The sequence below is a fragment of the Perna viridis genome, chromosome 1 (genome assembly GCF_037379345.1).
Source record: "Perna viridis isolate PV_CMFRI_1.1 ecotype Kerala chromosome 1, ASM3737934v1, whole genome shotgun sequence".
NCBI lineage: Eukaryota > Metazoa > Mollusca > Bivalvia > Mytilida > Mytilidae > Perna > Perna viridis.
The window spans coordinates 24,069,729-24,086,282 of record NC_142445.1 but is presented as its reverse complement, the minus strand read 5'-3'; the positions used below and the strand labels follow the sequence as shown (position 1 = coordinate 24,086,282).

Genomic DNA, 16,554 nt, shown 5'->3' with positions numbered 1-16,554 from the left:
GGTCTGGGTATTTTAGGGGTTTGATAAGATTTTGATAGCATCCATTTTTAGTTTCCATTTAACCATTAGGATGAGATGAATTGTTTCCATTTATAGCAAACAGTTGTCAATGTTTCTAGAAATAAGAACCTTTTTCACAAGAATAGATCACAATAGATTCATTGTTGCTATCAAAGCAATCCATAAAGTTAAATGAATTCTTTGTATCTTCTCGTTACCAGAGAAAATATATTTTTATGAACTTCAGTGATCGGTTATAGAGATTCAAGAAATAATAGAAATTAGAGCTAAACCTCTCCTGCTAATTTTGGCTAATCACTGAATAGTTAAGGCATTTTATTGCATTAGTATGGAGAAATTTCAATTTAAGTCTCATTTATAACTATTTATTTGACAAGTAGCATGTTTTGTAGAAATTACTTTGGTTGATTAAAAGTACAGTTTGAAAATTAGACTCTCATAATAATTTTAGTATAAATTGACATTTAGGTATATGTTTTTGTATTTTGTATGGCAGGTTTAAACTTTATCTGTACCAGTAAAGCATGAAGGTCACCTTAATTGTCAATTTCTTAACATCAATTGTGATGTCATGGACTAAAATTATTAATACTTGATCTTTGCAGTTGTGCAGAATTTTGGAGAATTTCAATAGAATGATTAAAATTGTTTTAATTTTTTTTATAATTGTCTGCCTCTTAATTGTGGATTTGCCATCCTTTTTCTTAAATTTGCAAAATTAAAATGTTTACAGTAGATCTTTAATTTGTGACTAGATAGTAGTATAAAGAAACTATGGCATAGAGTGAATGCATGTTTACCTAAAAAGACAAAAAAATTTATCTCCATAAATCCTGTAGATTCTTGGATTTTCATTTTAAAAAAGATTAAAAATGTTTACTCTAGTTTGTTTCAAGTATTTCTTAAATTACTTTGCAGTTTGACTACCTCAACAACAAAAAGTTATTGAGTGACGATGATTTGAAGTTGATGGGAATGTCCGTAGAAAATGCAACGAAGACATATAAATACATACATCTGGTGGAAGATGAAAACTTTAATAAAGAGAGGATCAACACCACACTCAGCACCGTACATGTACCAACAAATGTATTTGATAAAGGTAGGCAGAGTCATACACAATTACAGCACATACAGTGGTGATGTTCAGGGGATAGATATGCTTTGATTGAATGGCTAGCAACCTATGAACTGCCTTAGATATGTAGTTAATTGTACAATTCACTCAGACAAGGATATTTAGACTCTCCATTATTTAAATCTGTGTTTCATCTCCTCAATTGTCTAATTCACTACCATCAGTCCATTCCATGAGCATCATCATTGTATGGGCTGTAACACAAAACATGTAACAATCAATGTTTCTTATTAGGAAAATCGAGTTATTTCACTCTCTGTACCTAAGATGTGCATCTTGATTTGTTTGTTTGAGGTAATCTAGAGTATGCACTTCTAGTTCCAATAGTTTGCATTTCATGGCCTTTATTTGAATTCATTCGTAAAATATAAGTTGTAATTTTTGTAACATATAATTTTAAAAAATACTATTTGTGATGATAAAATGAATATGAAAGTGTGTTCCAAACATTTTTTTCTACCTGGCTTAAATTGCTTTGGTATTGTTTTAATTGAATATAGATTAGTTTATTAAATTGATCGTAAATCTGTTTAAAACTGTTCTTTTTAATTTACAGCTGCTGAAATTCAGAATGGTGTGAAATGGTCAGAAGCTTTAGATAAACAGTTTACTAAAAATAAAAGAAAAGATGATTCATCGAAATGGCAGTATTTCTGTAGTTCTGATGGCTTCTTTAGAATTTATCCAGGTAATGTTGAACAAGGGAAAAAAACTGAATCAGAAGTCTTTTCATACAGTGTAAAATAAATAATTGGCAGGAAATCCTTCTTGGTTTCCTGTTTGTTTCTTAACATTGAAAAGTTGTTAGAATATGATACAGCGGTGTTTGTAACATGATAGGAAGGTTTAGTATATCACTTATAAATAACCAAGAAGGAAGATAAATATTGTAGGATACTAACAATGGAGAGATAATTCAAAATGATGGGTCTTCACATGTTTCGAGTCCAAGTAGAGCTAGGCTCCCCTTTTGTGAACTTGTTTGTTGTATTTTGAGTTCTGTTTTGCACTTACTGAGGTTGAGTAATTCAGAGGTGTGTATAAAATGCTCTGTAGAAGCCAAGTAACATTTTAAAAGTCTTTTTATACACTCATCTCCCCATTGAGTTGGGCGTTTATAATGATAGGGGTGTCTGTCCTTCCTTCCCTAACACAGAGGGGTACCCATCTCTTTTCTGTTACTCCTCCTACATTACGAAGTGGACTTTATTGAAACTCTCACAGAATCTTTATTACATATTCCCATAGTGCACCTCTTATTTTTAATGTTTACCAACATCAACTTAGAATCAACAGGTGCATGTTTTCAAATGGGGAGTGGTGGGTATCAAGTTAGTGGGCATTGCTCACAGTTTTTCTAGTTTTTTTTAAATTGCTCTTTTCATAGTTTTAAGCAGAAAAATAAACATGAAAAACAGTATTCATTGTTAAAATAAGATTATAGTATGGTGAATGTCGGTCAGATGTGCAAGCTGGGGGAATTATTTTCTGAACACTTTTATTGGGAACTACTTTTTGCAGTCTCTTGATATTTGTTATCTAGCATCAGGTACATGTCCCATATTGTCTGATCCGATTTCAGTCTTGTCCAACTTCTACTTCCTGTTTAATGAAATTCGGCCATTTCAGTCTTTGATCCAATTTCTTTAATTGCAGGGATGAAATGGCCAAAGAATAACACAGATGGGAGAATAGATACATTTGATTGTAGAATGAGAAGCTGGTAAGTCACTGAGAATAAGATAATCTGACTAACTAAAATCCTTTCTGGGCAAGCAAAATGTTTAGCTAATGTCATCTTAAATTCATTTCCTAAATGGTTTGTAAAATTTCAAATTTTAAGAAAGTTCAGTAAATAATTTGAATATTCTTAATGCATACTCCAACGTAGTCTTTCACCTGAACATGTTTTCTTTTTTTTTTTGTCTATTTTAAAAGTGATAGTACTGATTTGTTTTGGATCATTTGAATCATGGAGTACTGACAAATCCAAGTTTATGATGTCACAGTACCAGACCAGATTATACAGAATAACTTGGTTTCCTGAAATTGAACCAACTAATCAGAAATCTTGTTACATAAAATTAAACTATTTCAAATTAAACATACTAAATGAAGGCACACAAAGAGGGTGTCCATGCAAAAACCAGTAAGTGGGTTGCACATGACAAAAATAAAAAAAAAAAAAAAATCATCCATTTCATATTACAAATGCATCCTGTCTCTGAGTTGGTTGTTGGTTTTTGATTAGATACATCGAATAAAGAGAAAAAATTACATAGAATGCATTGAAATTCATTGAAAATGGGAGATAACTCTTTATTTTTGTGCACAATTCGGTTGCTTTAAAATCATTTTCTGAGTCATCCATTGTCGCCTTTAAAAAGATATTTTTACTATTTGACATACATATGATATAAACATTACATTGTAATAAAAAAGAATCAGTGGGATAAAATTAACACTGTGCAAACCACATTATAGGGTCTGCCTGATTTTTTACATGGACAGCCTCTTAAGGAGCTTCATCATGAAGTTTAATGAGGCTTCTTACAACAAGTAGTATAATAGTTATCTTTAGGGAGCTGATCTTCCTTTGGTTGAAAGACCATTTATGGAGCTGATTTTCCTTCGGTTGAAAGACCATTTAGGGAGTTGATCTTCCTTTGATTGAATGACCATTTAGGGAGCTGATTTTCCTTCGGTTGAAAGACCATTTAGGAAGCTGATCTTTCTTTGGTTGAAAGACCATTTAGGGAGCTGATCTTCCTGTGGTTGAATCACCATTACCCAACGAAAAACCTTAGATAGTTAACTGTACAAATATCACCTCCTCTGAAAACATTTATTTGATCTTGCTGAAACTTGCAGGGTAATATGACAATGTATCTACTCTGTCACACAGCAATATTGATCCCATGTGTATATATGGGAGTTATCAGACTTAGATGTTTTTGTGCATTTTATATTTCTCCACCCATTGAAGTGGGAGACATATGACTATAGCTACCATATCTTGTCTATATTTACAATGACATTAAAGGTACACCAAGGCAGCGACTTCACCTAAGAATGTGATAGTATTAGTAGACTCTAGCGGTAGTATGAAAGGTCTTAGGATGAAGATCACACACTCAACTGTTGATAAAATATTACAGACACTCAGTGATGAGGATCATTTTAATGTTATTCAGGTAATTTTACTTTTATGTATCAATCCATATAAAATTCAGACACTGCCTACATATGGTAGAGGTTATGCATGATGCAGAAATTCACCAAATAAACAATGTTTTAGGTTTATATATGCTATGTTTTTACAAAACAACACTTTTAATGTTATTCAGGTAAGTTTTGTTTCAATATTCTTCAAGTGAGTTTGTTATTGATGGTTATCAAGGAAGTTGTATTCAAGTTACATGTATTGATATTTATGTTATTCAGGTATTATATGTACAATATAATGATATTTTTTTAATCAAGTTGTTTTTTTATGATATCAGTATTGTTTTATATATTACTTTGTAATGTATTCTTAATTGCAGTCAAACCTCCCTGTAGTGATTGTCACTTACCAAGGGGGCTAAAAATATCCTTGTCACATGTGACAGGTGGTCTTTATATACAGGTTGTTTCTTTTTTCAAAAAATGCAATACAAAGGGATATTGTAATTATTGTCTTTTAAGACAGGTTTTTGCTTAAAACAGGTGATGGCTAAAGATGCTTTGACTACTGCCATTGTGTATCAACTTTGACACATTTCAACATTCATATTATACTGTAGTTGACATATAGTTTTCAGCAGAGCCTGCCTATGTAGACCAGAACTGTACTAACAGGACTCTGATACATGCCAGCGAATCAAATAAAAGGAGATTACTTGATGCTGTCAAAGAAATAGAACCAAAACTTAAGGCTAACTTCTCCAAGGCTTTAATAGAGGCATTTGAACTTTTTAGAGAGGTAATATATGTATATATATACACCAGGTGTGTTTCCTAGTGTGACTGACTTGATATACACACCCTTATGGGTAAATACAGTTTTTGACATAAAATCTTTACTTTTCACAAATTTTACTTCGAAAATTAGTCTTCCTTTGTCTCTTATCTAAAATCCTGCATCTGCCTCTACCCCTTTCACAAATTTTACCTCAAAAATTAGTCCTACCTTACTTTGAATATATGATTTTAGTTACTTTATGTTCTTTGTTGTGTATGTCTGTTTTCCATGTCTGGTCTTTGTCCCTTGATTACATTCTTTTGATTACCGCTATAACCTTGTTTCCCTTGATTACTCTTTCTATTTACATTTCTTTAACCTAGAACCCTGCCTCCGCCCCTACCTCTATATACAGGTATTCATAGTAGGTAGTTCAGTTTTTCGTGTATTCATTACTTTTCAGTAGAGCCTTATTATTTTAACATTAATTTTAATTCAAGTATTTGTACAAAAGAGTATTATACGGTGAAAATTAAAGGAATCATTTTAAAACAAAATGATAATTACTCTCAAAACATTTACCTTGTATTCTAATTGGAAAAAATGAAAAGGTAACAAAACAGATCTGACAAGTTATAATTTTGATACCCTGATTTGGCGAATATATTGGAATCACCTTTTATGTTTGTCATTCAGTCCATCATTTCGTCTGATGTCACAATTATCCTGGCATGATATATTCAAGGGGATAGAGTGATGACTGGTTGGCTATAAGTCTGAAGAATGTATCAAAGTGTGCACACCTACCTCTGTGCTGTTGCTTCTGTGAGTTAGCACAATTAAAAACACAGCTCAGCATGTCAGACTAGTACAAAGCAGGGTCTGTTTGATTGATCAATTGTTCTTGTCCTGAAATTCATGAAATATTTGCCATAGAACATGCCATGATTAATCAATCAATCATATATCACTGTGCATTTATAGGTAGAAGCCAGAGATAATGAGGAGTCCTGGTCAGAAACAGGAGAACTATGTAACAAAGCAATTATGCTAATCACAGATGGCGCTCCAGAGAGTTATGAAAAAGTTTTCAAAGAATACAACTGGCCATATAATAAGTCTGTAAGTCATGAAGACATAACTGAAGATTTCCGTAGAAATCAGATAGTTTGAGAATGTTGTGTTGATATATTTACAGGAAAGTGGAAATAATTCAACTTACAGGGTTTAACATGTTTGTGGTCATATGATCCTTTTTTTGTTCACTGTATTTTTGTATTGTAATTTTCCTTGAGTAATATTATAAACATATTGTTTTATGTCAGATTGTACAATGGATAATTCACCTTCACTTTAGCCTGAACTCTTCAGACTCTGTGACAAATTGATGATATCATATAAAACCTCTCGTGTACTGATAAAAAATGTCTAGACTTCCCATACATGATAAGTTTACATGATCTTAACTGCATCATTTGTCATCTTCAGGGTTTTAGCATTTCCTTTGGGGTCTTATATCATTGATGAATTATGTTTATACAGGTAATTATTTTAGGGGTTACTTAGATGAGTTAACTTGGTCACGACCTTTATATGGTTTTTATTTGAAGAATAAAGGAATTGATTAATATACAAATGTTTCTGATATGTTTTATCTACAGGTGATCTTGTGATATGCTCATTTACAAAAAAAGAAACTTATGATTCTTTTTATTTTTAGGTGAGGGTGTTTACATATTTGATAGGTAAAGAAGCATCTGACAGTAGAAATGCGAGATGGATGGCTAATGCTAATAGAGGTAAAGACATGTACCTACTTTCACTTTGAACAATAGAGGTAATAATGTGTACCTACTTTCACTTTGAATCATTAGATGATGTGAGATGTGATGTGATGTGTACTAATTCAGCACAAACAATAAAGAATCTTTTAGTGCATTTAACAAAGGTATACACAGTCCAACACAATCTAATATTGTGATTCTGATAGATTTTCTGCAAGACCAACAAGTGGATGTAGATCTATATTACAATTTTAATTCAATAACCCACTGAGCTAATAAGGTGTACCTATTGTCACTTTGAATAATAGGGGTAATAATGTATACCTACTTTCAGATTTAACAATAGATGTAATAATGTGTATCAACTTTTGCTTTGAACAATTGATAAAGGAAGTAAGGTGTACTTACTTTCGCTTTGAAGCAAATGAGTCATCAGAAACTTTATTATTATTTTTACTAATGCTGCATGAGGCTGACCTGATGATACTAAATAAATGTGTCTATATTTACCCTGACATTGTTACATCAAGTTACCTGTTACTTTCTTGTAATTCAAAACCTGTTGTTTTCAAACAAATATGTAAAAGTGTAAAGATGGCAGCACATCTTGTAGTGAAATATACCCTATAGCGGGTATTTTTCCCAGGATGCTAATTTTGGCATATTTTAGCTTTCATTAAATATACTTTTTTATATACTTTTCCAATTTTCAGGAATTTTTATGCCCATATGACAATCTGTCAGGGGACATATTAATTTACCCCTGTCCGTCCATTCGTCATGATGTCCATCCGTCCGTCTGTTCTTCCATCGAGTCGTCTGTCTGTCGCGCCGTCCATCCGGATTACACATGATCATGGCTTGTCCAGCTATCTCCTCGTACAGATTTTGAACTACATTTAAAATATTTTACAGGATGTTTCTACACATGATGGAGGAGTGCAGGGCCAACGGATTTTAATTTTCGTGAAATATTATGGAAATTGGTGATAGTTACACTTAATCATTTTATTCAGAAATATATAGATTATGGCTTGTCCAGCTATCTCCTCGTACAGTTTTTGAACTACATCTAAAATATTTTTCAGGACATTTTTCTACACATGATAAAGGTGTGCAGGGCCAAATTTAGGATTTCGATTTTCGTGAAATAATAGGGAAATTGGTGATAGTTACACTTAGTCATTTGTTTACAGAAATATATAGATCATGGCTTGTCCAGCTATCTCCTGGTTCAGTTTTTGAACTACATCTAAAATATTTTACAGGACATTATTGCACATGATGAAGGTGTGCAGGGCTAAAGGATTTTGATTTTCGTGAAATATTACGGAAATTGGTGATAGTTACACTTAGTCATTTCCATCAGAAATAGGGCTATATATTGCTTGTTTGGCTATCACCTCGTACAGTTTTTGAACTACATCTAAAATATTTTTCAGGATATTTCTACACATGATGAAGGTGTGCAGGGCCAAAGGATTTTGATTTTTGTGAAATATTACTGAAATTGGTGATAGTTACACTTAGTCATTTTACTCAGAAATATATAGATCATGGCTTGTCCAGCTATCTCCTTGTACAGTTTTTGAACTACATCTAAAATATTTTTTACAGAATGTTTCTACACATAATGATGGTGTGCAAGGTCATAGGATCTTGATTTTTGTGAAATATTTTGAAATTATTGAAAGTTAGACTTAGTCATTTTCATCAGAAATAGGGCTATATGGCTTGTATGGCTATTGCCTCATCTAAAATATTTTTTTGCAGGATGTTTCTACACACAATGAATGATGGTGTGCAAGGATCTTGATTTTCATGAAATATTATGCAACTGGGTGATAGCTGGACTTCGGAATGTTACAGCAGTGGGTGATAGTTAGACTTCCTAGTTTTTGTCAGAAATATATCCCCAGCAACAAAGTTAGGGATTTGTTATTGGGGATATTAATATTTTTTATATGTCCGTCAGTCCGTCATCCATCAGTCCTTTTTTTCACATCACAACTAGTTAGACACTACCAAATAGAATTTCATGATGCTATGTGGCTAAGATACAATATGTAGATATGCATATATTTAGAAATTTCTGATCCCCATATTGATCCCCAAATTTTTCGAGTTATGGTACTGGAACAGATTGTCATTGCAAGTCTTGGAAGGATTGAACTGAACCAACAGAACATGAATACCACAAGTTTTGGAAGGATTTCTGAATCTGCAAACCATGTCTCCATACAAAAATAAACATGTTTCTAATTAAATCTAGTGAGTGGGGGCATCATTAGTGTCTTAAAGACACGTTTGATTTACTATAAAAAAAATTGTTACTAACAAATGACATGGGGGCTCCTGTGATAAACTAGGCTTCTAGTTTTTTTATAGGATTCCTAATGAATATTTCAATCAGAATGATATCTCTTACAGTTTTCAGGTTATAAGGGGTCAAAGAGGTCACACTCCAAAAAAAATGACTTTTTTAAAATTTTTGGTCCGATTTTGAAATTATTGTTTTAAGTAGATTTCTTATGTAATCTCTGCCTACATTTTTTAATCAGATTTCAGATATCTCTTACCGAATTTGAGTAATAAGGGGTCAAAAGGGCAATATCCCAAAAAATTGACTTTTTCTGATTTTGAAAATATTTCATTGATTTTCAAACTTTGTACAAGGAAATACATTTCAGCCTATATCTCTGCTTTACTAAGCCAATGGTAACCATACTTGGCAGAAATAATAAAAGGGATCACTGGGAACATGTGATTAAAATTTTGGTTCTTCTTAGTTATTCATGATGGCCACCAGAGACAATTTTAGCTTCTGATTGGTCGGATTCTCTGAAACCACAGATGCCAATGCTTTTGAAACTTGGCAGGTGTAATGACCTCAATGCTTTCTACAAGAAGTTTACTTTTTGCAAGGCTCCATTAGCTGTCAGTGGGTGTCTGTGGCTACTAAAAATTGCCATTGAAATCCTATGATGAAACAATTTCAGCCTACACAAATATATCTCAGCTTTTACATGACTTAGGTAGTTCAGTAGATGGTAGGAATGATTTTGTATAGGGAACTTCCTAAAGATCAATTGATGTGACCACATGATTTCAAAATTGGCACTTTAGAGATATACATTACATGTTTTGTACATAACTTAACTGGACAAGTTAAGATCAAGGTTGAGTTTTGTTCCAGTCCATTGACTTTTTGCTGAGTTATGGCCCTTGGACTAAGTTAATGCAGACTCATTTTTTCCGCTTATTTTTCATTAAAATATTATACATGAAGTTTGCATTCTGTTCTCTTCGACAGATTTTTCTTCTGGTGGGAGACTTTGTATTGCCATGCAATACTCTCTTGTTAATCCTACTTAATCTTTGGTTTTAAGCAGAACTAATACTCATCATATACTGTTAACATATTTAAGTCATATACATTGTTTTTCAGGTTACTACACACATATTTCTACTATGGCAGATGTACAAGAAAATGTTCAGGTATGGTAAAAGATATCTTTGAAATTTAAATTTTTTCATATGGTTTTATTATTGCAAAAACTCAGACTTGTTTGTGATTGCAGTAACTGGAAATTTTTGTGATGGTTTTGTTTTTGCTTAAAACAAATTGATTTTTTATTGCAGTAGAAATGTTTCACATTACTTTTAAGCGTTTTTTTTTTCTTGATATCTCAGAATTTTATATTACATTTTCCCCATTCATGAATGTTTATCTTCTCATGCTAAAACTTTTTACATGCCTACAAAATGTGGTACATTTGTACAGTGGTACAAATGGGTACAAGTATTAATCCTGTTAAAGAATTAACTTCTTTTTTATTGTATTTTAGTCATTTTCAAAGTTAATGAACGTTACTTAAGTTTCCCAGCTGGGAAAATTTATGCTTAATCAACACCTTTCATTAATTACAGCAATACATTCGAGTGATGAGTAAACCCTTAGCACTTTCCGAAGCAAAAAACCATATCTGGACTTCAGTGTATGCTGACTATATCACTGAAACTTCTGATAATAAAGATGAGGTAATATATACATAGAACACAAGAAACATTGCTATTCATGTTAGGAGGGTTTATAATGAGCTCAAGCGACAGTGCTAGTCATGTTGGGAGGGATTATAATGAGTGCAAGAAACAGTACTAGCCATGTTTACAGTAGTCAAATTAATTATCAACAGAATGATATTTCTGCATCATTTATCACAAGAACTTCTGATGATAAAGCTAATTTATAAAGAGCTTTAGAAAGCTGCTAGTAATGTTGTCAAATTAATGATCAACAGATCAGTGTGTGCTGGATTTATCATAGAAACTTTCAACAAATAAATATATAGGCAGCTAGAGCAATGACTCCAACAAATATATATATATAGTAAGCTAGAGCAATGATTAGGCACAAGGAGTAATTATAGTCCTGTTGAAAATGGGTAGAAAGTATTATCAGCTGTTGACGGAATAATATTCTGGAAATTCATTATACACTGAACTTCTGATAAACTAAAGCAATAGATATAGTTTAAGTCTCATTGGGACAAAATTATACTCCAGTCTTAAGAGATGGCTACACTTCAATTATCATTTCTATTCACTATCACATGTTTTGTCAGCTTGAACTGGGTTATTTGATTTCGTAATAAGTGTTTTTCAGTGAGTTTCAGTGTTCTAAATGATCAGAAACCTATTCACAATGGGTTACAATGTTTATCATACTTGAGTGTCACAGTGAGAAACTGACAAATAGGCATATGTTTTAATTAAGTAGGCTTAAACAGAAGACCCAATTTCTGTCCCCTTTTTAGCGGAATTCTGTTTCTTAATTTTCTTTTTTACAGTATGTTTACTTCCAATCTTCCTAAAATCTGAGATACTGGTTAACCCTACCACATTACCAGGGAGACTCCCACAAATTCAAAGAAAAATTTAGAACTTCCCACATAAAAAATGTAAGATTTGTGGAAAGTTTTTAGCTAAAACTACTATATTTTCTGTTGTAAATTATAAATAATTAAATTTTACATCAAAATTTGGTTTTACTATTAAGTCTTTCACATGATACTGTAGTGTCCATGATGAAGAACCTCCCTTATGAATTGTTTTAAAGGTTAAAGGTTAATCATTAAACATTGACTTTCCATTTCAGGGTTTAAAGTACATCACATCATTTGCTTCTCCAGTATATGATTTAAAAGGAAATGTTGTAAGTACAGAAAGGTCATCATATCTATAACACTGTAATGTTTAAACCTGATTAATGAGTGACAACAAACTGAATTGTTTTTCCATTAGACAAAGAAACTTTCAAAGTTTACGAAAAATACCACTTATAGATTGTCTAACTAGACAATTTAGTTGCCTTTTACTCAACACTTCTGTCAAACATTGTTCGACAGCACATTTTTGGGAAAATTATGTAAGAAATTATTCAAAGGCTTCAGTTAACTTGTTAAGGAACAATTCTTGAAAATGAGACTGCTGTGAATATTGAAACCAATAAAGTTACAGACAAAAAACAATTTAAGCAGGTTATTTATGTGTCCATTCTAATATGTCGCTAGTGTTACGTAATCAACATTGTTTAACAAGATATTTGTGGTTCAATCAAATGAGTTGTTGAAATTTTCTGATCCCATGCATAGACAAGAAAACCTAACAACTCTGAGTGTGAAGCAATAACCGAGTGCTTGATGTAATAATAAGTACAGTTTGTAAGATTTCTTACATAACTATCTGCTTGTAGAAGGGATTTTTTGTTGAATGGAGCAGCTGTACTCTAAGCTGGAGAATAATGTTGATTTTTAAATATATCTCGTATCGTGTATCTTTATTTAGATCTCAGGAATACAAAAGAAATATTTTATGTCTGGTTTTATTTAATTACTGATATTTAGGATGATGTATTCCTATTATCATGCAAGAAAAAAATTTGTAATGTTCTTTTAGTAAAAAGTTCTGGTTTATTTAGAAACAATAACAGTATTTTTATTATTGTATAAAGAATTGCAGTAATAACATCCTCTTCAACTTCAAGGGTGTAATGATTTTGTCTGGTTTACTAGTTTGTCTGCAGTTCTTCTGCTTGTTATTGTCTAGGTAGTGCTTTGTCTATTGTAGGGATGTTTACCTGAAAGGTTTCATTATAGCGCATGCAATGATGATGTTTAGAGAATAGCTTTCCCCTAATAAATTTCCTTAGGTAGGTGACTGGACAATGGAGGAGGGGATTTTAACTGTCTATCAATATATAACTATTTAATTATCTGATAGAAGTTTAAATTTGCTCAATTATCCAGTTATTACCTCGAGAAATTGACCAAGTCAAGGGACTTCTATACCCTAATTATTATAGCTGTATGTATTTATTTTTTTTTCAGAGCGACCATAAGCTCTTAGGAGTTGTTGGAACTGATGTTACAGTTAAACAGATTCAAGAATTAATTCCATATAACAGAGTTAGTGTTACTTTTACATATACTACTGAATATTTAAAAGTAAATTGTTTAAACATGTTTTATTTTTTTTTTAAATTAATTTAATGTCTTATAAATAGTGGTATTGAGTGGAGAATTGACAGCTTCTTGAATTATATTTATTGATAAATTTTAATCTGAATTGAATTTTTTTAGGTGAAGCTAAAGGGAAGTTGAACAATATTTCAAATATTTTATACTTAGATATCAATGCCAAGTGTAAATAGATAAAATTAGCAACAATTGTAAAAATTATTATTAATAAAATAAACATATTTATCATATGATAAATGTTATACATACACTTGAAAACTTGGCAACATTTTAGGTTCAAATGAGGAAAGTCTTTGGACAAGACTACACTGACAAAACCAAAAGGACAATACACACAAATCGTGTAACACTAAAGAACTAAATAAAGTACTGTATACATTCTAATTTTCGCTGTCACTATTTTTCACAGATTCTTCAAGTGAACATATTTGCATGTATTAATTTTTGCTGTTTCAAAATGATAAGTGTTACATATTGCTAAAAATCAATGTCCAGGTTTTATTTTTTGCACTTTCTTGTCCTATGTGAAATTATCGAAAATTAGTACACAGCGAATTTTATAACTTTTACAGTCTTCACAGAAAACAAATAGTCAAACCTTCTAATATATTGCTCCTTTGTGATTTAATGTGATCTGCACTGTTTAGGGAGGTAGACCTAGGGTAAGGTACATAACTCATGAAATCAGTGATATGTTTGTATTATATTCAATTTCACCAAAGCCTCTCAAGCTTTCGTTTGAAACAGAATAAAATGAATCCAAGTTAATTAGATGCTTATATAAGATTTATGTAAAATGCTGAATACAAGCGTTCCAATGATTTTTAAGAGTTGTGTCCCTTACCCTAGGTCTACCTCCTTAAAGTCTTCACCTTTTTTTCATTGCAGTTAGGACCAAACTCCTATGCCTTTGTAGTGACTCATCAGGGATATGTTTTGTTTCATCCTAATTATAAGCCAATGTATTTGGAGGTATGAAAACTTTACAGTGCATACAATGATGATGTTCAAGAGATAAAGTTGGTCTCATTGGTTAAATAACAATCACTTGCTGAACTTCCATAGACAGTTGACTGGTCAATAAGGAAAGTGATTTGAACTTTCTGTCAATATGTATTGAATGGTATGTTAGAGGACCAGTCCATTATCTGTGGAAATTTATTTGGTTATAGTCATTTAATCAAGGCAAGACTAACACTACCTCATGAACATCATTGTTGTATGTGCTATAAAGGAAAGTATTCTTATGTGTTAGGGTTTATTTATTAGCTTTAAATACACTGAAAAAAAAACAGAAAAATAATACTACATAATTCTTTTTCTTTATAAAGTTTTGGTATCAAGTTAGTTAAGTAATGTCCGAGTGTTGTGAGATTAACAGCATGTTGAGAATAAGTTTTATTTACTTTATGGATGGTTGATTTAGTGCATCACTTTAAGTACCATTCTGTGTAAAAAATAGGCAATGGTTGGCACATCATTGTTTTCAATTTGGTTTTTTTTGCCTCGAATATATTCAATACATCTGGAAAACAAACAAAAAGCTATATAAATTGATCCTAAAGCATCCATGGCTTAGATATTTTTTTTGCTGCTTATATAGGGAAAAAGTGCAGGAAAATTTTCCCACCATTTTTTTCATAGTGCATTTCAACTGAACTTGACCCGATCAGTATCTTAATGAGGCAATCTTTACCAACACTTTTATTGGGTTTTTTTCTAGGGTTATGAGTAAAAATACTTGGATATTGCAATAAAATTTATGCATTTCCTTTCTTTATGTGCCACACCTTGTACACATTTTGCCTGAATCTTAGATAGAAAAGTAATTAAATTTCAAATATCACACTTTTGAAAACCAGTCAAATGCAACATATGATTATCATGTGAATTAATGATGATATGATTATTATATGAATTGAGTGTGATATGATTATTTTGTGAATTGAGTGTGATATGAGTAATATGTTTCAGTGTTTTTTAGAAACATATCATCATATGTTACCAAGCCAATATTTCCATTCCATAATCATATGACTGTTTCACATTAATAGTCATATGATAATTATTATTGTAATCCAGTCATATGCTTTTCATATGAATTGAGCAGCATATATTTAATATATTTGGCTTTGTGTAAATATATATCACAAATTTTAAAAATTGTAATCAACAAATTGGGGAATTAAAAAATTGAAACCCAACAAATTAGGGGACTAAAACGAATAAAGGAGGGAACTATCACAGTATGAAATTATAAAAATTAAATTATATGAAAGATTTGGTAGCCCTTTGAAATTTTGTAAAAACAAAGCAATGAACATCCTTAAGGGAGTATAGACTAGACATTGATTAGGGCCTCGCCACAAAAAGTTGTGGTTGCCCTATAGTGATAACTCTGTCCATCTGTCTGTAACAAACTTGTGTCCAGGCTGTAACTTTTTTGTCTTTTGATGTAAGTTTTTGATCTGTAACATGTAAGTAGATCTCTTAAAGATAATGTGTGACATTCCATGGATACTGGGCCTATGACCTTGAATTTTGATATCAAGGTCGAATTCCTATTTTTTTTTCATGACAAAATAGTGTCCTAGTCTTAACTTTTTTTTTCGATGTGGGCTTGTAATATTTGGCTTCTGGGTTGATCACCTAAAGACCATATGTCATGTACCATGGATAGTGGCCTATGACCTTGAACTTTGACCTCAAGGTAATTTTTTTGTTTTTGCAGTGACAAACTTGTGTCAGAAATATATTTGATTCCAAACTTCTTTCTCAACTGGTTAATATTTTTATTGAAAATGATTGTCATATTAAAAACTGAAAATTTCCTTTCATAGGAAGGTGAACATGGAAAAGAGTCGAAGTTTGAATTCCATCCAGATTATAGGAACATTGATATAACAGAAGTTGAACTTGCTGAAGATGAAGACAAGCTGATGGAGGTAATGTATTAGCAGAACCTGCAGTTTAATGAGCTTTTTTCTACCTTTTATGATTATTTTGTTTAGATGAGCAGTTTCATCATAGTGACACTACATAGGTTTTCAGCTTATTTAGGGTTTGGGTTAGACAGGTTTCACTTTATATAACTGTGTGGCAATATGACTCAAAAATACTTCTTTGGTA

At 31.7% G+C, this 16,554-nt stretch overlaps 1 protein-coding gene and 1 long non-coding RNA gene across 2 annotated transcripts in view; one reads left to right on the top strand and one right to left on the bottom strand.

The window, feature by feature from the left end:
* The window catches only part of LOC148627880 (voltage-dependent calcium channel subunit alpha-2/delta-3-like), a 149,917-nt gene that overhangs the window by 98,399 nt on the left and 34,964 nt on the right, over positions 1–16,554 (top strand). Inside the window, exons 5-17 of the mRNA XM_088581053.1 lie at positions 940–1,123; positions 1,716–1,847; positions 2,816–2,882; positions 4,203–4,353; positions 4,956–5,123; positions 6,087–6,224; positions 6,823–6,901; positions 10,335–10,384; positions 10,817–10,927; positions 12,045–12,101; positions 13,276–13,353; positions 14,314–14,397; positions 16,266–16,370. Coding sequence (XP_088437179.1) covers positions 940–1,123; positions 1,716–1,847; positions 2,816–2,882; positions 4,203–4,353; positions 4,956–5,123; positions 6,087–6,224; positions 6,823–6,901; positions 10,335–10,384; positions 10,817–10,927; positions 12,045–12,101; positions 13,276–13,353; positions 14,314–14,397; positions 16,266–16,370 — 1,404 coding nt within the window. The remainder of the gene's footprint in view (positions 1–939; positions 1,124–1,715; positions 1,848–2,815; positions 2,883–4,202; positions 4,354–4,955; positions 5,124–6,086; positions 6,225–6,822; positions 6,902–10,334; positions 10,385–10,816; positions 10,928–12,044; positions 12,102–13,275; positions 13,354–14,313; positions 14,398–16,265; positions 16,371–16,554) is intronic.
* On the bottom strand, positions 1,044–7,272 carry LOC148627882 (uncharacterized). Its single transcript, XR_015921780.1, has 3 exons — positions 7,215–7,272; positions 5,910–6,011; positions 1,044–1,353 (listed from the first exon to the last, which is right to left on the bottom strand). It is a non-coding gene; the product is annotated as an uncharacterized LOC148627882 (long non-coding RNA).